General features: G+C 43.9%; 3 protein-coding genes across 4 annotated transcripts in view; 1 reads left to right on the top strand and 2 right to left on the bottom strand.

Annotated features, from left to right (window-relative positions):
* The window catches only part of LOC132910380 (protein Skeletor, isoforms B/C), a 55,171-nt gene extending 41,606 nt beyond the window's left edge, over nucleotides 1-13,565 (bottom strand). Inside the window, exon 1 of one of the 2 annotated variants that reach the window (XM_060966040.1) lies at nucleotides 13,452-13,565. The gene's annotated coding sequence lies outside the window, so the exon portion shown is untranslated. Of the gene's footprint in view, nucleotides 1-12,915; nucleotides 13,003-13,451 lie in introns of those variants that run through there. The other variant, XM_060966038.1, reaches the window with a different exon arrangement.
* Nucleotides 13,566-13,956: 391 nt separating this feature from the next.
* On the top strand, nucleotides 13,957-15,989 carry LOC132910388 (protein BCCIP homolog). Its single transcript, XM_060966055.1, has 3 exons — nucleotides 13,957-14,097; nucleotides 14,925-15,179; nucleotides 15,254-15,989. Exons 1-3 carry the CDS (start codon nucleotides 13,987-13,989, stop codon nucleotides 15,791-15,793), a joined length of 906 nt encoding a protein of 301 aa, XP_060822038.1. The 5' UTR covers nucleotides 13,957-13,986; the 3' UTR covers nucleotides 15,794-15,989.
* Nucleotides 15,990-16,096: 107 nt separating this feature from the next.
* LOC132910381 (shootin-1) lies at nucleotides 16,097-22,015 on the bottom strand. The gene is made up of 11 exons (XM_060966043.1): nucleotides 21,768-22,015; nucleotides 21,288-21,637; nucleotides 19,273-19,721; nucleotides 18,464-18,577; nucleotides 18,292-18,386; nucleotides 17,947-18,100; nucleotides 17,743-17,871; nucleotides 17,526-17,671; nucleotides 16,623-17,154; nucleotides 16,484-16,542; nucleotides 16,097-16,409 (listed from the first exon to the last, which is right to left on the bottom strand). Exons 2-11 carry the CDS (start codon nucleotides 21,359-21,361, stop codon nucleotides 16,263-16,265), a joined length of 1,899 nt encoding a protein of 632 aa, XP_060822026.1. The 5' UTR covers nucleotides 21,362-21,637; nucleotides 21,768-22,015; the 3' UTR covers nucleotides 16,097-16,262.
* Between the last annotated feature and the right edge of the window lie 1,471 nt (nucleotides 22,016-23,486).

The following is a 23,486-nucleotide window of genomic DNA, read 5'->3' as shown; positions in this document are numbered from 1 at the left end:
CAACCCCTTCCTTGGCTTTTTCCCAACTTTCGAGCTTGCGGTGCACCCCCGCGCCATGCCACCCGAGTCCACCCCACCGCCGCCTTCCTCTCGGCCCTGCTAACCCCGCGGAACCTACCAGCCAACGTAGTCACCATTACCCACGCCGGTTCTGCGCCCAATCTCACCCCACCCCGGCTGGATACCTAAAGAGCTCTAGTCTAACACGGCTACGACCGCCGCTAGCGATGGCACCAATACACTCGCGTCGACTTATCGATACCGATTCGAAGACGTTGTCGATCGTTATGGCGATCGGTTCCCTTCGATCCGGTTACGATCCGAAGGGCAAACGGCGTCGGAGATTCGCGATACCGGAAAGGGACGAGGGTTGCGCCGGAGAACGCGAGACGAGTGAACGATCGCGAGGAAGCGCACGGGATTGTTTCAGATTCTTTAGGACGAAATAAGAAGGACGAAAGCAAGGACGAGAGCGGAACGTTCGCTCGTTAGTGCCGACGCAGTAGGAAATACCGTATTAGTCAGTCCGTTGGCCGGTCGCACGTACTATCGGATCGCGACTGAGCTCGTGTCTCGCACGATTTGGCAAACGTTGTAACTGTGACGAACGGTGCCGCTTCCACGTACGTCATAACGTTCCGAATATTCGACACCTACGTTCATTCGGAGATAGGTTAAAGTTCGTTCGAAGGACTACAGATCGTCCTACGTGAAACCTACGCGCAACGCTTTCGTCAAGATACGTACGATAAAGGGCAAGTCAGAAATACCAGTTCTGAAATATCGACGCCTTCGCTAGAGACAAACGACAGTAGACGAAATTTAGAGCAGGAGAAACGAACCGCAGGCACGCCGAGGATCTCGCCGCGGTATCAGGAAGAAAAGTCAGGCAGAAGGGGATGCAATTGCAGCTGCGGGTCGTGTCTTCTTGTAACGAATCGCGGTTAGAAGGTTCGTCGTTCCACTGACACGTTAGAGTCGACTCGGCTCTCCTCGTCGTCTCGCTCCTCGATACGTATCGCGCTTATACACCGATCCCTCTGTCCCACCGCCTCTTTCACCCGCTACCCTCGCCAGTGTTTTGTGTTCTTAGCCGGCTCACAGCCTTTAATGAATGTAATACGATTTCGTTGTCGCGGCAAAGAATTCGAAATCAGCTCAACGGCTTTATCTGTCTCCCCGACCGTGTTGGTTTGCTCGTGGAATGAAAATAGAGGAAGCGAGAGGGAAATTAAATAGGAGAGAAGGACGCGTGAATGGGCAAGGCGAAACAAAGTCGAGACAATGGCAGGGTAATAATTGCGATTCGTTTAAGGCAGTAACAAGGACTAATGATAGAAATATGAAATAAAGTAAATATGAAAAAAATAACGAGCGAGAGAATGGAGCGCGCTACGGTAGAAAATAGAATAAAACCAAACTGGAACATAAATAAAGAGATAATCGACGTAAAGTAAAGTTGCACGATTCCCACTGTTTCGAGTAAAGTTCATACACGCGCCACCGATATCCCTTTCGATCGCTTCAAATTTATTCATCGGCAATTTTCCTTTTCAACCAAATTCTTCCATCCTTTTATCCCCATCCTTCCTGCGCTGCCTCTGCCGAAATCGTGAATTTTCACTCTCGATGCCGGTGGTTCTCGATCGGGTGCAAGCGAAACGTTCGTTCAGAATTTGACGATTCGCGATCAAACTAAAACAACGGCGAAAGGATTCTATCATTTGCTGAACTCGTTATTCGAGACGTGCTTAAGTCTCGGTTTTTCTTTACGCCTGGATAACTCTGCGCAATATGCTCATCAGCTGGTATATTACGAGTCGATCGAGCATCGATGATCATCTACCGGTTAATTAAAAACGTTCCAGGATGTAAGCGGATCGCTGTTTCGTCGTTTCGTTGTCGCAGTTCCGGCCATCTCCGACGATACGTTTTGCACGACCACACGGCACGCTATAGCCAGCTTTCGCCGGTCGTTCGCGCGAGCTTCGAGCGTGTCCGTAACGCGCGGCTCCCGTGGTCGATGAAATCGTTGCTTTTAACGCGACTCCACGATCATTTTCCCTTTTCTTCTTCCCCCTTTTTTTATCATCCGCCGGGGAATCGGTTACGACGTCCGCGAATGGACGTCGAATTTGTCAACGGTACTCTACGCGACAAACAGAACGCAGTGCGTAAAACTAATCGATTCTATCAATGATCTACCGCGATAGTTGGTTGCAACGAATTCAAATCTATCGTTCTGATTTTGTTGTCTATATCGCGGAAAAGTAAATTTTGTTGCTTAAGAAATTGAACTTGTTCATCGGATAAAGATGGATAATCGCGCGTAACGGGGCTCATTTGCCTGTTTGGGAAAACACAGCGAGCGAGACAATAACTTCGATCGAGCATTCCGTCGGACAGAAACGAATATCGAGTGGCCGCATCAGGGGAACGACGACGTTGACAGGTTCGTTAAAATCTAGCACGTCCCGTCTGCTTTCAATCGGCCGGGTCCGATTTAATTAAATATATATCGTTATCGAACAATGACAGGTAATAAGGGCGTAACGTAATTTCTAGAAGGACTCGTCGATGCGTATTTTCACGGCAACCGTCAAATATCATCCGAGTGGATCCACTTTGATTGACACCGAATCGAACGGTTTAATTTCATTTCGGAATATACACGCGGAAAAGGAGACGGGCCGCGTTTCGAAATCCCATCGTCGGATCGATCCGCTCCTAGATCGCTTCCGATCAAACGATGCCTCGGCGCGATCCTACGTGCGTCAAGCGTCCAGAGAATTTGAAATAAAATTGATACGAGGTAAACGGTAGCAAGTCCGTACGATCGTGGAATTTTGCAAGAGACTCGACGCGAATGCAAAGGAAATTCATACTTAAAAAGAAATGCTCGAAATACGTAGAGACGGTTTCGTACGGAGAGACAGGCAAATGTAAGAAATTTGTCAGCGGCGAGAATGTTAAGATCCATCGATAAAACGATCCCCCGGAGAGATGGCTTTCGTTTCTCGCATTATTTCCAATTCGACTCACAGAAAGCGCGGCGCGTGATTTGCTCTTAGCGAGATCGAACTCGGCTCGCTCGTACGTCTTAGTCAGCTGTGTGCGCGAAACGCATTGGCAACGCGGAAATATGACGGTATTTCAATGAGAAATGTGCCACCTCTTTCTCCGCTCGCTAACTCGTACAGGGTGTTTCGAAATAAATGCTAAACTCGGACGGTTCACCGCGAAGGCAGAAAGATCAAAAATTTGGATCCTTTTCCAAAGATTAAAATCTTTTTTTCGAAACACACAACTCGCGAAAAACCATTGCGAATAAATAATTGCGAAAAAATACGATTAAATAATTCGTACGCATTTACATGGCATTTTGTACTTTTAAATTTCACGTGAACGCAAAAACATTCGCAGTCGACTTACAAACTACAGCGACGGTAATTCCACTATTACGCGGAGCGAGCGCGAGTACGCACCCTCGTACTATCAAAGTCGATTTTCTCGAAAACGATGGCTCACGCGTAAAACTTTTATCCCACACTCGTGGTTTATTTTTTCATGCAGAATCGCCCGGTTGTACAATCTATTACCGTACATCCTCTACGCCCGCGTTTCAACAGCTCGCCCATCCGATTCGTTCCTGCGACAGCTTTCAAAGCTCTCTCCTCTTTCTCTTCCTCTCTGCTGCTCTTCCACGCGAGTACCTGCCTACGTGAATGCGTACTTTCAAAGAGAGAAAGAGAGGGAGAGACTCAAAGTCCGAGTTTCCTGAAGCTTCACGCAGCGAGGCGTCCTTTTTGAGCTTTTGCACTTTGACTACTTGAATTCAGCGCGCGGCAAAAGGATGCAGCCACTGCGCTGGCTAAATCCGCTGCCAGGATGCTATCGAGTATCTAGGATTTTCGAGGAGCGAGTCGAAATTACTAGCGCTTTTTGTTTCGCCCTGTGTTCAACGGTTACGACCGTACTAATGAAAGCACCAACGTCGCTCGTGAATGTCGATGCTTCAAAGAAAAGATGTTTAGGATCGTTAGCAAATAGTTTCCGAATTTCCTACCGCTATAGACGTATCCCATCAAATAATTTCATTCCGATACGAAGATAAAAAGGGATTTTCTTCTTGCCAAGTTTTTCTCTTCCGATTAATCGCCTTTTCCTTTGCATTCGATCTTCAAACGTTTCGCGTTCCTTCGTACAATATCGTCATAATGGAATCGCGACAACTTTTGCGCGGGAAATTGTCGCAGGACCGATCGTGCATCGATAAATAAGCAGCCTCTCGATTCCCACAACCGACCAAGCAACGTTTCGTAAATTCGTTTCCCGTCAAGGGGAAATCGCATCATCGTCTCGCCGTTGTCTGTATCGGTTCCGAAGAAACATAATAACGCGCCTACTCCCTATTTTTCCTCCTTTCTTCTCGTTCTAAACTCGTTTGCGTGACTTTGCTTCGCTGCGAGAGAGGAGGCAAGCTCGTTCGTGCGACGTAAGAAAGAACGAAGCTGAATTTCAAATTACTCCTCTCAAGGATACGCTTGTCCCCGTCGAAGAACTCCTGACGAGGCTGGAACGTTTTCCCTGTTAACGCAAACGACTTAAAACTTTAGGAACGACTACGAATCGTCCACGACTTTTGATAGTTCTACGCGAACGGCAACGCGCGAATCGAGGCTACTCGAAAGTTCCTCCACGTTCCTCCGCGAGAGATAGAAAAAGAATAATTTCTCCGGCGATGGTTGTTCCAAGCTTGCGACAGCCAGTGTATGGAAATGAAGAGGAAACGTGGGAAAATTCACCGGGGCAAGATAAACCGGCGAAAGTCGTTGTCTCGAAGAGCGGTGGTCGCGATAACGGAACGATAGGGATGAAAATCGAAGGACACGCGGTACGACGCCGCGTCACCGGCAAATTCACCACGGGCTCTCGGCCACTCACGCGCGAATATATCACGGTATCGAGGCCCGTTTCCAAGCGTACGAGGCATAAATAGCGCGGCGCCTATGGAAAATAAAATTCTATCTCTCCGATTCACGCGTCATCGTCCACCCCTCTCCGAACCGACGACGACGGGGAGTTCTTTTCCCGATCGAGAATCCGTAAAACCAGCCTGGTTTCGTGGACGACGATACGGCCGCGCGTCCTTGGGGGTAAGTCGAGCGATACTCCGATAAAACCGAGCCGATTCAGGATGGACGAGAGGAAGAGAAAGAAGAGAAAGAAGAAGAGATAATGGGGCCACGTGGAAGGTGTCGCCACCCAAGGCAGGGAGGTTGAACGAGAGCAGGTGTAAGAGAGACACAATTAAAAAAAAAGCTGGAGCCACGCTTTTGTCCGTAGTCAGCCGGCACACGAGCTCTCGCGTTTCTCGCACACACGTCGCTTCCTTGAAAAGCTCTCTCTGTCGCCCATCGTCGCACACACGCAACCACGTACCATCCCTTGGCTGCCTTCCATCCCTCCATCGGTCTACCGTCCCTTCTCCAACCTTTGTCTTATTTACTTCTGCCTCGTTCCTTTTTTCCTCTCGCTCCCTTCGATCGCGTCGACGACCACCGCCAAACCTCGCCTATACGTATATCTGGAGTTTCGCCGCGCGATTTCCGAACCGCTCGCGCGAAACAACGATTCGAAAATGATATTTTACTTCGTTTTTCATTCTTTGTTTCTTCGTTTTTTTTTCTTTTTTCTTTCTCTCGTTGCGGGAGGAAATGAGGCGGCTTTTATGTCGCTGGAGCTCTATGGAGACGCGAAATCGGTCGCGATCCGCAACGAGAAGGGCGCCTTTCTTTCGAGGCATGGCGACTATATCGCTTACGGTACGATGGAAATTTAACGGGTGAACGAAGAGTTTGGAAAATGAAGCGCGCGAGCAGCGGATGAAGATTCGTTACTGCCTTAAATTATTCGAGCAATAAGTAACGAAACGCTTGAAACGAAGTTGTCGAAGGGTTTCTTTGTACACAAAGGAGCTGAAACTCGATACCCGCATTCCTTTCCCGAGTTCCTTTCCGGAGTTACGCTCCGAGTCCGAGGCCGTGCATCATGTTGGAAGTTTAATATCTTCCCTTCGCAAACAACGTTTGAAGCTCGCCGTGTGCCACGTGACCACTGTATTTGTGTAACAGACCGTAGACAATGTAACTGACCAAATATTTTATCTCGTCGAAGACGAAAGTAAAATAGGCACAGGCTCTTCCGAATCTTCGATGGCCCCCGTCAAACGTGCAAATTTTCTTCAAAAGAAATTCTTTTTCCGAGAGATCGCTATCTCGTATCTGCGTCTCTTTGCATATGCGCGTGTACGTACTATTTTCTCCTAATTAAAACAAGAAACGATCTTTGAACGTCGAAATACTCGTGCGGCGAATTTTGTATTTTCCAAACGTTGGAATACAACGATATTTCACGCATACACGGACACCCACACAGGCATTTGAACAGGACACTTACACAGGTCGTACTCGTTACCGTATAGAGAGTGGCGCTCAAAATATTTAAGAGAGTAACTAGTCTGAAAGTAACTGGCCAACGATCAACAATTTTTGCATACTTTGTTAATTATATCACTCGCTTATGTACATTTGCTTCTGTAGTTCTGTTTAATAAATATCACCGAATATTATTTTAACATAAACATCGTGTCTTTCACGGATTAGTAATCTTAACTTTGAGATTAAATTCTAACAGCAAATATTTTTTCACGATTTTTCGTTATCCCCGTTACGGCCGATTCCCGTCGATTCTATTCGTTCGTCTTAATTGCGAGTCATTAATTATATCGGCAAACGCGAATTCGTACATACGTAGGACACGCAAACGGAACATGTACGTACGAAGGACGAGCGGAAGAGGTGACGGTCAGCATTAAACAGATAATTAAATGGAAGACAATGGGCATTCCAATCAAAATTCAAGGCAGACAGCATTGTGCCACGGCCTTGTATTCCGTTCCCTTTTCTTTTCTCTCAGTTTATCATAAATGAGCGCGTTCTTCTCGCAATTAAGATGTCCGGACAATTTTGCAAAACCAGGGACTCGTTCGAACGAACCCCTGTTATTAAAAATAAAAAAATAAAATAAAAGTACGACAGGTGCACGATAGAAACGAATTTCTTTTCATCATCGTACGTCCCTTTTCATAGTCGTTCTCTCTTTGTTTGAAAAAAAAAATTTATCGTCGCGCTATGCTAATTGACACGGTTTAAAACGATCCCCGTTAGATATTTATTACGTATTTGTCTTATCGTTAGAAAATAATTCGAACCGGTCGGGTAATTGCTGGAGCCGCGGGCGAGAACTAAAGCTAACAAGCTATCGGGAGAAGTAGAAGGATTTAAATGTACCGCGGAAATTGAAACCTCGTGACATCCTGTCGTAATGAGAGAACAATGTCTGGAGAAACAAAGACGAGTAACAATTGCCACGGTGTCTATCTCTTCGCGAGAATTATACTCTGTCAACTGTTGGCCAGAAAATGAAGTCACGTCGGTGTCGAATAGCGTCGATCGAATTTTCCAATAAATTCCGAATGTTCCGACCGTCGTCTTGCGCACCAAGGAACACAATTATCCGTGTTCGATCATTGCCACGATAAAATCTACTTTTCTAAAGATATATTCCCCTAATTGTCACTCGTCAAACATACAATTCGATCGCAGCCGCAGGCTAAACGCACCCTCATCTAACGTTAGAGGGAGCGATACGAAATCGATCGTCGGCTTAAATCCGCCTACTTTGATCGCGAAACTTTTTATACCTTGGTTGAATCTATCTCGATTCTATGTAAAATTTTGTACAAAATTCCCGAGAAGCTGAAAATCGAAATCTATCTTTCTACGAAAATCAAAATTCCTCTGCAAGCGGCTTGGAAACGTCGAACGTTACGAACGTTACGAACGAAGAAACGGAAGAAATATATATAGAAATATAGAAATAAGGATGATAGAGAGGCGAGAATCGTTCGGTTATTTATCGTCGCATCAACGTCCAAAGCGAAAAGATCGCTGTGGCTAATTAATTATCCGAACGGCAAGGTAATTCGCAGTACTTGGTCGGCCCATTAATGCAAGCATGCAGTTCGAAGGGTCGTAACTGCTCGCCTAGTTACATAAGTAGGTGCAAGGCAGGAGGCAGCAGGCTGGAGGCGAGATCGTAGGTTTATTGATTCGGTTTTCTCTCGCGGTAGAGTTTTTTCCCTCTCCCACCCCTAGATCCACCCAGTCCTTATCCTACCCGTTGCTTTCTGTTGCACTCCCACCCAAGCATCACGACGTTGGAAGTAGGACGCAACCTTCAGGGGCTCTTTCCTTTCCCGTACGACCCTGGCTGACCCAAAACGCTATCAAATTAGTTCCGGTGTATCAGCAGCAATGGTCCTGCTATACTCTTTCGTCGTCGTTCGAACACGACCATGGACGCTCTTCGCTTGCCGGAATAATCCTAACGATCGACTTTGTCCAACGAGTAACCTTGTCTTTCCGTCTTGTTAACGGCTCGCTAGAAATCTTTTTCTCTTTCCGTTTCGTTGCTTTTCCTATGGGCGAACATTTGCAAGGAAGAATTCCTTCGACGATACGCGAACCAACGTATAGCATAGGCCGAACGAACGAGAACCGAGAGAACTTTAATAAGCGATCACGGATATTTTTATCGTTCGACGATATTCACATAGCAAATTTAATAGCCCTATTATCCTGACGATACAATGGCATTATACAGCTCGAGCCTTCCTCGCATAACAATCCAACGTTATAAGGAAGATTTCTCTTTCGGAACATTGCCGTAATACGACGCCTTACTTCCATTCACCGTGCAGCCTATTCTGTCTTGCGAGCGAGTTATTAGACCCGGTCGTTCCATTTCGAGAACAGTTTGATTAACGATTTTCGTCGCGGCTCCGATATAACGACCAACGATCGTGCAACACGATGCCGTCGTAATTTTCATCGTAAATATCACCGTGGCTCTCTTCTCCTCTATTCTCTTCTATTCTTCTTTTCTTATCGCACCCGGAAATACATTCGAAACGTTCGTGTTTACTCTTCTTACTCGCGCTCACTGGCAAACGCTTCATGAATAATAATGCACCGAGTCGACTTCAATTCGAACGCCGGTCGAACCGACTGCCAACGATGCAACCGGAAACGACGTTTAAGCCGCGAGGGTGAAACCGGAAAAACCGGACCGGAGCAGATAAAGATCCTGCCACGTCACCACGCCAACCGACGTAACGTAATATTAGCAATCCGCCGCGAAAGCTTTAGAAACCGGATAAAGCAGAACTCTAACGTACAATTAATCATCCGCTATCCTCTTCTATACGCTATACTCTTCGTTATTCTTTTCGCCAACGAGAAATTTAAGAAACAAAAGGACAACCGTCTTTGTCCATCGCGGATAGACGATCATTCCGGATCGCTTCGAATGGCTGCGCTAAATCGTTACTCGAATAATCAGCGCCGTCACGAATAAACAAACTTTCCACGATGATGTAAGCGAATAATATCGCCAAGTACTTGTCAGCGAGATTCGGAGAAAAGTTGCACGATATTCGAGACGCGGCAGCTTTCGTTTCCCGTTGAATCCTAAGAATCTTAGTTACTCTAAGAAGCTTTTATCATGCGAATCTTCCCTATAGGGAGTATAGGAGCGTAACCGAAGGTATTTTGGTTGGCTTGATATTCTCAATGATATCGTTCAAATCGGTCAAAGTCAAAGATACTATTTGCTTTGGCCGCTTTGCTTTCTTCGGCATCGTCCGAATCGAAACGGCGTACAAATAGAATAAAATTAAAAGAATTTACCAGAGTTTCCCGTCGCAAGCGAATCGTAACTATCGTCCGAACCTTCGAACAGTTTGGAACCACCAAATTTGGAAAGAGTAGAAAGGAAAACGTAGCGACTCGATGCTTGTTAGGCTGGTTTCTTAACCATTTGGCTTCGGCCAAGGGTCAGAAACGAGGATGACAAATCTCTGGCGATTCGCGCAACCCGAGACAACGATGGAAAACGTTCGATAGAATTTATACGTATCCCTTCGACGGACAGCTTGTTCCACTGGCAGAAAAATTCCGTTCGATAGAAGGAGGAAGCTTGACCCAGGCGCGTCCGATATTCCGACGTTCTCTGAACTTTCGACGCGCTGCAATGTAATCAGCTTGGAGCATTCTTGCCATCGAAAGGGGAAGAAGAGGAGCAGGAAGAAGCGTCGACGTCGGGAGTACGTCGAGCCAAGATACGATGTTAATGTCCACCTACGTTGCCGTTTCGAAAGGTCAAGCAGGAAAGGACCTCAAACGCTTTGACGCAGCGTCGACCAAAGTTGATTAACCCAGCCTCATTTTCTGCAAATTTACGTCGCGCGTTACGTAAAACGTGGTTCGATCGTGATTTCTTTTTCAATTCAGGATTCCAATTGAATCGAGGTTACTGCGCTGTAGAATTGGAGAAATCATTCGACCGATCGAAAATTATTGTCGAAGATGGTTGTTGAAAAAATGGAGGGGAAAAGTATACGAGCGGATCGATAAATAGGACGATATACGGTATGTGAGAACGATACCTAACACAACAGCCTCTTTAAACTCTCCTTTGCAGTCTGCGAAAGACGCGCGACCCTTAAATTGCATTTGAATAAAGCAATTTGTGCACGCAGCGTAATTCAATTCGGCCTTCTTGCTAGTTTTCGCTACGCGAAAGCACCGATAAATCAACCAGTTGCGCGGCGCATCGGGCCGAGCACATCCCTGCGATATAACCATATGGCTTAATTTCGTTCGTTTCGCTCTGTAATTCCCACCAGCGGCGAAAAAACAGGAACGCCTTGCGTCCAAATCGCGCCAACTACTCCGTACGTTTAACAGACGCGATCACTTTGCTCTCGATGCCGATACGTGATCCTTTCTATTCGTATAATAATGATTATTATTATTATCGTCATATTACGAGCGATACAATAAACGTTTCGATGAATAAAAACACGATCTACGTGTGTATCGTGCTGAAATATGCATGTTCAAACGAAAACATCCAAAATTGCGTTGTACAGACCGGCGCGACAAACAGAGCGCGATAGTATGGAACGGTCTAGGGCAACGCGAAATTCCAAATCGCATAAAATCAATAAACGATTACGGTAGGACTCCGTGTAACGCGGTACTCGTACAACTCGATCTCCAAGATAATTTGCAAAACAGCGAATGCGAAATACGGAAATTACGTTTAAGGAAACGTTTGACGAATTCGTATACCACGGTACGTACGCGTTTACCGCGTAATAAGGATCCTACCGTGACTCTTACGGATCTCGCGGTGTTACGCAAATTTTCCAAATTCGCCTATTGATAGCGCGTCTTTGAAATTTCCACCGAACGAGAACGCTCGTCTCGTAACAAACGTTTGAACAAGGACAAAGTCGGATAGACGCGTCACCTCGAAGGCCGTCTAGAAGAAAACGGCGAGGAGAAATCAATAAACCAAATCCCCCGAAGCTAACGAGATCCAAAATTATAACATCATCCATGGCCTGTGCCTGTTAACCGTGAAACGCGTGCTCGCTTTCTCTCGTGTTCGCGATCAAACGAGCCACGCTGGTTTGCGCGTTATCGGTAGTAGGCTATCGAATTAGAGAAGAGGGGAGGGACGGCGCAATTAATCGGCAATCGCGTTCGATCGCCTCCGTTCGACGAGATCTCGCGTCCACATCGCGCGTATACCTGGAACAGTTCACTTTCGATACGGTCCTTCCATCGTCTCGTATCTCATCGTGCAACGACACGATGAAACGATTCGACTGGATCAGCAGAATGTAAAGAAACGACGCGGTTTCCGGTAGTCGAGAAACTTGCGTTGGGACGCATCTCGCGAGAGGAAGCATAGGATAAAAACGAAACGCACAGGTGGTACAGATCAAGGCAGGTGAGACAGCTATATGCTATGGAACAGCGCTAAAGAAAAGACACCGAGCAGCCAAAAAATGAAAAACATTGCAGTCGTGTACACGTATGTATGTATATATAGAGAGTGGCTCGGTGGCCAGGAGCAGCTCAATTTCAGCTTGTTAAATAGTTTCAACGAGACTTACGAGAGAAGGAAAGGCTGACGTTTTCCTTAGTTAGGAGACTTTTTACTCTATGCATCTTTCGCGGATAGTAAAAAAGTTATTTACTGCCTTTAGAACCTATAGCTTACGTTAAACATAGTCGTGAAAAGATTAGCCGAAACATATGTTGTTGTTCAGAGATGCGATCAATTATTTGTAGCAAATTTTTAGTCGCGTTTATCGAAATATAGTTCGTACGAAACCAACTATTAAATTACTCGTTCTTCCTTATGTGTCTTTCTTTTTACGAAAAGATTATATTCGTTATTTAAAAAAAAAGAAAAAAGATGCTATTTCGTTAGGAATAAAAATCGATAGAAAACATAAAAAGAAAGATTAGAAGTTAAGATGGAGTGTAAGACAAGGTTCGTAGTTCCTTCGGGTCGCGTAAAAGTTCGCTGAAACTATTTACTTCCGGTTACGTAGCTGATAATCGAACTAATCGTTGATGCATCGGGAGCATTGTGTACATCGATACACGATATAGACACACGTTGTATGCGTATCACGAGGTACAATCGCGAAGGGGGGATGTACGTGGTACACTGTTCGAGAACATCTATTCAGCCGAACATCTATAAAAACACCAGATAAAGAGAAAGAAACAGAGATAGATATATAGAAATACAGGTACTAGAAGAGAGAAAGAGAGACAGCCATCTCACCGCCCGCCACAGCTCAAAGCACTCACGAAATATTCACGGGGGAGCACGACAAAAGAGAGCCACCGTCGGCTCTGCTTTTTGCGCGAATATTTTACTCTATAACTCGGGGATATACGTTATAAGGCTACGTGTTTTTATAACCTAAAAAAGCGATCGCACTGCTCCGTATTGTTCGATGCGATGTACCCGGACCGGTGAACGCCGTGGTGCCACCTGACAGACTCCGGGAAATTTGAGAAAACAGGATTTCCTTCGGCCCATGCGCGAGAACTTTAATCGAATTTTGGCTTGCAGTGCCGACAACGGACGCGTCTTCGCCTCACTGCACACGAGTATGTGACTCCAAGTTCAAATTTTTCCCTCCCGTTATATCGAAACCTATCGAACGAGTACCGAATTCAAGGTAACTTTCTCGAGTAGCGTTACGCGCATTATCCTTTCTAACGATTACGTTTTGGAGTAACGAGTAGCTGAATAGCAAAGTTTTTATTTAAAAAAACAGTTCGCTTGCGCGGTACGTTTCAAGCGCATGACGAATGACGACACTTTCCACAGCGGTGGATACGAAATTTACGACCTTCGGTATAGAGTCACGAAACACGTCCTTTTACTTTTTGTTTCTTAACTTCATTCGTGTCTTTTTGCCATAAATAACATGGCTCGTCAAATTCGCTTACCTTCTTTCTCGCCTCGAACACATTTCCTTTTTGTGCAAAAAAGTCTTGTAAAATTAACGCTACACCGCATACGACACACTCGCGCGTTAAATGAGCTGTGACTGATCACTGGAGCCGCGCGACGACAAAAGTATGTATTTGGCGACATCTGTCGACCAACGTTCAAAGTAACTGAAATTTGAACCAATTAAGACTTAAATGCGATATAATTATTTTATGCGATTAATATTGTAATGTTATCGGTCATAATTCTTGCTAGATACTAAACAAATATTTTTACTGTTTTATATTTGAAATAATTGTATGTAAAACTCGAATACCTAACTTATATTTGTTAAAAAATAAAAAGGAATATTTATGGTTGTTTCTTTATTAAAAAATATAAGTAGTAAAAATATAAGTATCGTACTCGAACGAGTAATTACCGAGATCTTAGCATTCTTGAAAATTAAAAACAATTGCGTTGATACTACGGTATATATAAATATCACGTGGTGTACAGCAGAACGGCAGAACAGCTCCTCAGTCCGTGACAATGGCTGCTCCGACCAAAAAACGTGACCAGCGAGTTTTCCCACTTTCCAGGGAAGATGATCAAAGTTCGTCAAGTAGCGAGGATAACGAGAAGGAACCGCTGGAAGAAGAGGTAAGGAATTTGAGTGAAAAAAATCAGTATAAAATGTGATTAGTCGGTCTTAACCCTACTTTCGAGCACGCGGTCGTTGATTCACATTTATTTGAAAGCTGTCTTTGAGACAATTGACATTCGTCGAAAATGAAACGTAATAATTAAGTACGCGTATAATCTTTAGCTATTGCGAAAATCATTCGTATAACTGTCATAACCAACAGAGTGCCAATTCTATGGGATCATTGTTAAGCAAATACAGTGTTGTAAATTGTTAACCCCTTGTCTTACGATTTATGTTCCAATAGCGTGTGTCATAAGCAATGACACGATCGTTCTCGCGTCAAGTCGTTTGACAGTTTGGCTGAGCGTTCGAAGTCGTGCAAATCGCACATCTCTTTTGATATATAAATGCATGCGTACAACTAATTTTATTTTGCAAGATGTTTGATAAGTAATTACTACCGATTGATCGAACAAGAAAGATTTATTATCTTGAAGTAAATAACAATTCAATAACATCGATGTACCATGTTCCTCACGCGTCTTGTTGATGTTTGGTCCTATCGACGTACCACGTCCCTTACACGTGTTGTTTATGTTCGGCCCGATCGACGTACTACGTCTCTAACACAACCTCGCAGGTTAAGGGGTTAATGACAAAGACATCTTTAATTTGTGATAAAAATTACTTATAATCAAAGAAAATGTGAATTTATTTCGAATTGTATTCTGTAATCAAGTTAAGTATATTTTTTAAATTTCGTATTTCACGATTAATATGTCGTACTACAAAATATTAAATATAAATAAACGTTAAAGTATAAAATTCTTTTTATATTTAGGGAATGGAAATTCAAGTAGACTTCGAAGGAAGATATCCAGTGGATCCGGATTATCATGGCATTAAGACCTTACTACAACAATTGTTTTTGAAAGCTCATGTTGATTTAGGTGGTCTGGCAGATTTAATAATCCGTGAAAACTACGTAGGTTCGGTTGTCAAACAATCGGCGGATTTAGAGGAATCGGACGACGAAGATACCGATGTCAACGACGTGTTTGGTATTACTACAGTAATTAATTTATCTTCTAAACAGGTAAGTATATTGTATATAATGTCGTTTAATTGGTACAAAAGACATTCGGTGATGCGCAAGTTGGTTTGTTTCAGAGTTATCCTTGTATACAACAACTCAGAGAATTACTGACGCAAATGGCAAAGGAACATGCGACGGACACAGTAGACGCTATGATAAAAAATCTTCTTGAAAACGAGACGGAAGTATTAGGTTTATTGATCAACGAAAGATTTGTTAATATTCCAGCACAGATATCCGTGCCACTTTTGGAAAATTTAATGTCCGATATAAAAAAGGCAAATAACAAGAAGATGCCCTTCAATTTTTCATATTATATATTAATCTGTAAATTCTATAAGACAAAAAGACCGGAACTAGTTAAAAAACCAAAAAGTAAAAAGAAAGATAATACGTGTGAACCGGCTATTATATGGAGCAATCCGGAGGAAGAAATTTTTGCGCAGGAAGCAACGATAAGCTTTGAATTTTCAGTCGAGAAAGAATCGGACAGTGCTGTATCTGGAACATGGACCGAGTCTGACAATGAAATGACACCTTACAGGAGAGTGCTTCTCTTCGAAGCTTTCAGATTACAATCAATTATCGACAGAATAAAAAGTGAAGTACCTTAATCAATTTGAAGGACTAACGTTAATTCGTCTCATATTCCTAAGAAAAAGAAAGAACAAACACCTTCCTTTCGTGTAACAAAGGAAGGTATGCGCTTTCGAAAGTTGGTTTCTTTGACAATCTATTGTACAACGAACTACTATGTTTTACATGTAATCAGCTTTTTATAATACACCTTTTCGTACTGCTTACTGCAAACTGTCTCCTGTCACTTGCCCTGTTAACCATCTGTCGTTCATTCTCTTTATACCTAAAAGTACATGAATAGTTAGATCTTTCATGGACCGTCAATGTAGTCAACTACGTTTAGTGGTAGAAAATTTATTTTCCATCTAAATAAATAATATAAACATTCTTGTAGAACAGATCTTTGTTTAAAAAAATATTCGTCGCGATTAATGTCCGAACAATGGCACGTAACTCGTGCCTGAGGCGTACAAATCTTTCGCATATTACCGACAGCATCTACTTTTATGTGGATGAGTCTGTTGATTTCAACGATTGCTTTATCGGCTTGGCTCTTCTTCTCATGGTACCCAAAATATTTAACATTTCCGAGACAGCGGGCGGCGCGCTTTCCGCTTCCTGTCGTCTTTTTCTCTCCTCTTCCCTTTGTTTCTGCAACGAATCGTTTCACTTGAGAAACGTAATTTACGTATAGAAAAATAATGTCCACGATTGCATAAACTTACATCCGTTTGCTTCAACGTGAAACGTCCACCTTTTATTTGGTTGATAATGTCGTCGATAGCTGGAACGATTAAAAAATAAAGATAACGCACGATATTAGCACAGTTGCTCAACCACCTGCAAAATCTAAAACATAATTACCAGGCTGTTGCGCAACCGTCGGTGTTTTTTTCGTGATTCCAAGCATGTTCTCCATGTCAGTCACCGCGTTTCGTTCCGAATTAATTTTTTCTTTCGTCAGCAATTTTATCGACGATTGTCCACCGTTGTTGAACATCGGCGGCGGCGGAGGTGGAGGTAAAGGGGGTGGTGGTGGCCTGGAAAGCTTTTCTTCCAGCTCACTGATCTTCGCCTTCAAAGTTTGAACCATTCCTTCCAGAGTTTCCACCGACTTTTCCGCCCTTTCTGCCCTTTGCGTTACGACTTCCAACTCTGACTCGGCCAGCTTTAACTTTTCCTCTACTATTTCGAACTCCACGTTCGACTCTTTCTCCTCCAACTTCTCCTCCAGCATCTGTATGTGAGAAGCATGGTTCTGTTGCTCTTCCTCCAATAATCTCTTCAAAGACTCCACCTCTTGTAGAACGGTTAATAATCTTCCATTAGGGTCATCGCCAACTTCAGCCATCAGCAGTGCGCTCTGATGAGCCAGCACGTTTCTTTCCTTTTGTACCTGTTAAAAGTACGATACAGAATGCCTGTTATAAATTTTTACGCGTAATTCTTCTCCCTCAAGAGCCGTTCGACTCGGTCCTTTCGCCAGACGGCTCATCATCTTTCCCACTACGTGGCCAGATCCTTCTAGGACATTCTTATCGTCCTACAAGTGCCACGGAGTATAATGACATCGAACCATTGCTAAGAATTTAATTAGAAAAACGTCGCTCTCTTTATAAGTACGAAAACCCGAAACTAGAACATGGTACCCAAGCTTGGCATGCATACCGGTGGCATACCTCTACGGAAGACGTGACGCTAACAATGACATTTAAATTGTTCGTCTTGCGACTGCCTTGAAACACAGCCATTTTAAAGGCATCTTACCCTTTCGGCCTCTATCTTCATAATCTTCGCGTTTTCTCTCTCGCGATCGCATTGAGCTTTCAACGCCTGCACTTCCTCTGCAACCATCTTCGTCACCCTCTCCATGTTTTCTTTTTGCACCTTCATCTCGTTCACCTTCTCTTCACCTAATTGGAAAATTTCATTATTATATATTATTACACGAACGTTGAAGAATCGTACAGATATTTCCAATTACATTTTCGTCTGAGAGTTCTCTCCTCGTCCAACTGCGTGGTCAAATGCGTCACTTGTTCTTGAGCTTCAAACTCTTGAAGACGCGCGGAATGCAGCTCCGTCTGAAGTCTCGCTATCTCTTTACTTAATTCTGCAAATTACCCGCTCTTATAAGTAACTTGCATAATTAACGGTGAAATTGTAAGCTACTAATCTCTGTTTATACCTTTCACCGTTTCTCTCAACTGATCAAGATCTTCGAAATTCGAGTCAACTTCGTCCGCTATCTCAAGGTCTAGAGAGCCTTCCGGATTCGATTGCAACAATTTTTGTGCGATGATCTGCGACCTTCTCTTCAGTTCGCGATTTTGTCTGTACCACTGAAAGCGATTTTAATTTATACGATAAATTATGCATAGAATTGCCTGCCCAGTTACAACCTTGGAAACAGATCTTTCCTCTTACGCGATATTAAGCGTAATAATAAAGATTATACCGAAGAATAAAATACACGAGCTCTGTATCACGGCATCTACAATTATAAAAGCGAAATGGATTGTTTTAGATTTACCTGCGATGCTTGTTGCATGGCTTTATGCATAGCGCCTGTCTCAGTTTCGTATTGATGCTTCAGTTGTTCGTACTCTTTGCATACCGCTTCGGAAACTGTAAGAAAATGAAGGAATTCGTTAAATAAGAACAACGAACGTCGGAAAAGGTTTGTGGAATGTATAAACAACTACCTGTTCGCAACTTTTGAAGTCTCTGTTCTTTTTCTTGGACTTGCGACTGCAAAGTGCTATTTTGTCTCTGTAGTTGTTGATATTTCTTCTCCAAGTCGGCATGTTCCTTGCTTGCTGCGATAAAAAACGTTTATTAAAACTTTAATAGATTAATTGCAAATGTACTCGCAGATGCAGACGTCACGATACTCAGGTGATATTTTATTCCGATTAATCTATAATTTCATCGCGTATGGCCAATGACTAAGAAACGTCATAGAATTCGTTTCGCGTGCACGAGTGAATCACGACCGAACAACGTTTAAGTTGTATGATTGTCGGATGATTGGCCATGAACTACAACCATGCATCAGCCACTTCCCTCTCGCTATACGTATCGTGCCTTGCTCTTATTTTACGTAAGTCCATTACACCTTGATCTTTCTTGCAATAACAGATTAATCGATTCGAAGAATCGAACTTGCTGTTGGAAATTGATCGCGTAAAATTGAGAAATAAGATCGCAACGAGAAATATCTATACGAAGCACGTGTTGAAAAAAATAGAAAAAAAAAAAAGAAAAAAGAATAAAAAGTTCCCGAAAGATGTACGAAAGGAAAGTTGTAACTACGACCGGCGCCGTTCCATATTTACCAACCTCCTATCCCAACTGTTTAATCGAATTGATGTTCGCAAGCGGAGGGAAGAAGCCGTGTTTCGTCACTTCGTTAATGATGACTAATGGAATCATAATAAAGTTCTCTAACGACTTTAGGCGGCCCATACAAACGCTCATTACGCCGCGAAACTTATTACTAATTATTAATTACCGGCCTCGCTCTTCTGTAGCAACAATTTCCTCCTCTTCTCCGATTCCTCGTATTTGCTCTTCCACTTGCTCTCCAGGCTATTGCTCCTGTTCAATTTCGCGACACCGACCAGCTCGTTCGTCTTGCAGTTAGTAGTAGCGTGGAAAGCAAGTTTCTCAGTCTCCGAGTTGCGCATCTCGATGCTCGAGCTCGACAAATTATTGTTCCTCGATCGTTGCTGCTGAACGGAAGCGTCGAGCTTCTCGAAGGACGCCCTTTGAGCAGCCACCGACACTCCTCTGTGCGACAGCTTTTCGAAGGACCCCCTGCGGGATGGGGGACACCTTTCTTGGGCTTTAATTGCATTCGATATCCTCGGCACCGGAATGTGCGAATGAATTACACTCGAGGATGTCCTCGCTGGCTCGCTGTTCAAGACGATGTTCAGTTCCGTTTTATTCATGTCGCCTCTGCGAACAGACGATATATTTGCTTTCGTGAGAGCCTTGCTTTTCCGTTTCGTTGATCGACCTTGTACCGAATGCTTATAACACTGTACGAAATTTCACGCTTATATCCCGCGAGACTCGAAATTCATCGATGATATATCACAGGTATATTCGAGAGATCGTTGATCAAAGAACGAACGATATCGATCTATGCGTATCGCAACGTGAAAGGGTATTCCTATCGAAGCGTACTCAAACGGTAGAGGGTTAATAACATCGTTTTCTAAAAATACGCATATCGGTCGCACCCCCTGCGGCCACAAGGCGCGTTAGAAATAGCCGGCTCTGTCAAAATGTATTCGTGACTAATCTCGATTCCACGAATCTCGAAGTACCCGGTATGGAAAGATAAGGTGCTTTCCGAGCCGCCACGCGAACTTACCGGGAAATGATAAACGTGTTACGTCCGACGAATCCCGAATCAAGTTACCGGTAATTGTGAAGTCAGTCGGTTCGGCGAGTCTAACGTTTCTCTTACGGACGTTCTCGATAATAAACGATCGGCCAGGAAAATACATATCGTGCCGGTTCGAGGCAGTTTCGTAGCGCGTCGATCAGCGTGAATCGATGAAACGCAATACCGATGTCAATTGTAATCGGACGAGCCGCCGTTGTCGCGATGACCACTCCTCGAATTTTAAACGTTATTTCTGTGATATATTACGTCACCGTCCAATTGGTCCCTATCATCGTTACTGACACCGTTGCCCGTCACACAGATGCAACCGTCCAACGAATTTCCGCCGTGTTGCTTTGTTTATGCCAGCTTGATTCGAAACCGAGAAACAAAGAAACGCATCGTATTTACTTACGCGTTCAACGTTCCAACGCGAGACTACGAGGACACGTGTTGTTAGACTCGGTGGGAGCCAGCTAGATCTCCCGCAAACATTTCAAAGTCGATTCGTTGGAATGCACGAGCGACTGTTGCTCGTGAGGACGATCGTTAATGTCACTGCGGGCCGCGTCATTCTAGAAAATCCGATCTTTCGATAAATGGCTTAGGTTAACGACCACCGGAATCGGAAAGCTTTCGAGTCATTCGCGTGGTCGTTACGGAAGTCCTCGATCGTTATAGATCGCGATTAGTCCAACGTTATTTCTTATCTCGTTACGGTCTTGCTTATCGCTGTTTCAAAGTATCTAACTGTAAGAAAACTGTATGACGATGTACAAATATTTGGAGGAATTCGGCTACCGTTTACGAGTTAGAAACGACGATGACGCCTTCCTTCTCGCGAACGCTTTATCTACCACGCACTGCAAAATCTGTCCCGTGGACGTCCTCGCTGTTTTATGGCAATACCAAAGATTTCGTTGGCGTTTTTACACCAAGCCCGACTATTTTTAATTCAAGCTTCGCGTCCCGTGAACCCGACAACGACGACGGACGCGGCATATCGAGGAAGAGCGAAATGATAATTTGAAACGTGTCGTGTCATGCAAGCGTCGACGCAGCGGGTCGACGGTCACGTAGATCGTTGCACTTTTCCGTGCGTATATGCCACTTGCGATTCGATTGATCACCTTGCTGCTATCGTTTCACCATTTACGTTGGTCGATCGATAAAGGAACGATGATCGATTGACGCCTTTGTCCATGGATCTGGACTAGGATCGATTTCTGTACGCGCAGATATACCACGAGACTGTGGTAAGAGGCAACGTTTTCCAAGAGCACGATTGTCGGTCAAGAAAGCACGTCGGACGTAATTTTACGGTTACACGTACGAATGGCAGCATCACCTGCCGCATTGCCTCTACGGGAAGTCTATGAAGTCCTTTCACTTTTCCTGTTTCGCGCTGGTGGATGTTGAATGCTGTCAAACGGTGTTCTTTGCACCGCGCATACTTTCCTTCGACGCAATTTCCCGCATTCTTTTTATCAAAAACAAACGTTCACGATTACGTATGTTGCTTTGCGACAAAATTACGAGGTACGCGATGCAGGAGGAGAAGAATGAACGCAAAGACAAAAACGGAATAAACCGTGCGACTAGAAACTTACGATCTATAGTTGGCAAGTTCGACACCGATATATCGATCGATATATCACGATCGGGCACGTAGCTGCATTTTTATAAACCGATTGAACGACGATGAAAAGAATATCACTGCGCAACGAAGGATGTGTTGATGGAACTATGGTCCGACGAGCGAGGAAGCGAAGAACGACAAGAAAAGAAGAACGAAGATGCGCGTTCTCCGACGTTCGCGCGCATACTGCTCGCACGGCTGACCGTAATGTCACGTTATCTCAAGAGGTACCAGACGACTCGAAAGAACCCGAGATTGCGTGCCCTTCCTTTAATGAAAGCCGTCGGTGTGTGCGTTAGTGGCCGCAAGGTTTTCTCATTGTCAGCGAAAAATCGCGCCTCGCACGCCATGCTTCTTTCGTTTACACACAATTTCGCGATATATTTCGAAAGAAATGCCAATTGCCCGGCTTGAGTTAGCCCGATAAAGGGATAAATAAAAGGATAAAAATCTATTTTTCCCCTTTTTTATTTCTCTTTTACTTATTTACTTATTTAGGTTTTCCTATATTATCGTAGCATATCGAGCCTCGCGTTGTTTCAATTAATCTATTAATTGTTCTTGTTATCTCGTAAAGTGCCAACAAAGATGGCTGTTCACCGATGTTTCTTTAATGCCAATAAAAGCAACGAAGAAACGTTTCCTCGTGTAATTGGCCTCTTCTTGCGCAGTGCATCGAGTAGCTCGCTTTAATAACGCGTTATCACCGAATCTGTCAGCCGTGAAAGACTCTTGAGAATATAGATATATATATATATCGTTGCTTGGTACGGAACCGTGTAAGTAGGTACATATGCCTACGATCAAAAATTTCGCCAAGAGAATGTGCAACGGCACGCGTCTCTGCTTCGCACGTAACATTGTTTAATGATCGAAATAATCATCGAATTCGTTCACCAGAATTTGCTCGAGTTATCGACATTGACAAACACCAAATGTGTACTTTATACATACCGCGACGAATAACAGATTTCGGTGCTCTTCGAGCAGCAGGTTTCATAAATTTTACCCGAAGACTACGATTGATAAAATTACGAGGATTAATTCAAGGATACGAGGCAATAAAGAAGACATTTCTTTACTCGAGCGTACTGCTAATCTTCGGTTTCGACGCACGGGTTTTGCCTCTTGAGCTTCGATTTAATTGGTCGGCAATGCAGATGCAGATGCAGATGCAGATATCATGCACTAGTTGTCAAAGTATGCATAAGTCAGGTACATTAGTTAAACGATACAATGATCTCGGTTGCCCTGCGATACGCTTGTTTTTTCTGTCACGCAGCTGCATGCATACTTGCGAAAAAAACTGTACAAACATAGATACAGCGTCTACATACATACGTGGACTTGAGTCATGATTTCTGAATAATCGTTGAAGCCGAGTCTTTGTCTCGGTTCGGTTGCTATGAAAGCGCGTCGACGCCTTCGAGACTCGAACCGATGTAAATACGAGAGAATTAAACACATTCGTTTGATACAATCGACCCCGCGTTTTTTTCGTTTTTGTCACCGATAAACTTGCCTCGAAAAAACATCTCTCGTGGACCCCAGTTCGGAGAATCTGTACTTATCGTCGAATTTTCGAAGAAGCTCGTTCGCGTCGTTTAAAAATGATTTACATCGATCGTGGCGTTTATTTTTATACCTAAAATGTTAGGAGGAAAATGACTGGCTCGAGAGATAGCTTTCC

Source organism: Bombus pascuorum, chromosome 9 (genome assembly GCF_905332965.1).
Source record: "Bombus pascuorum chromosome 9, iyBomPasc1.1, whole genome shotgun sequence".
Taxonomy (NCBI): domain Eukaryota; kingdom Metazoa; phylum Arthropoda; class Insecta; order Hymenoptera; family Apidae; genus Bombus; species Bombus pascuorum.
This window is presented reverse-complemented; position numbering and strand designations above follow the sequence as displayed.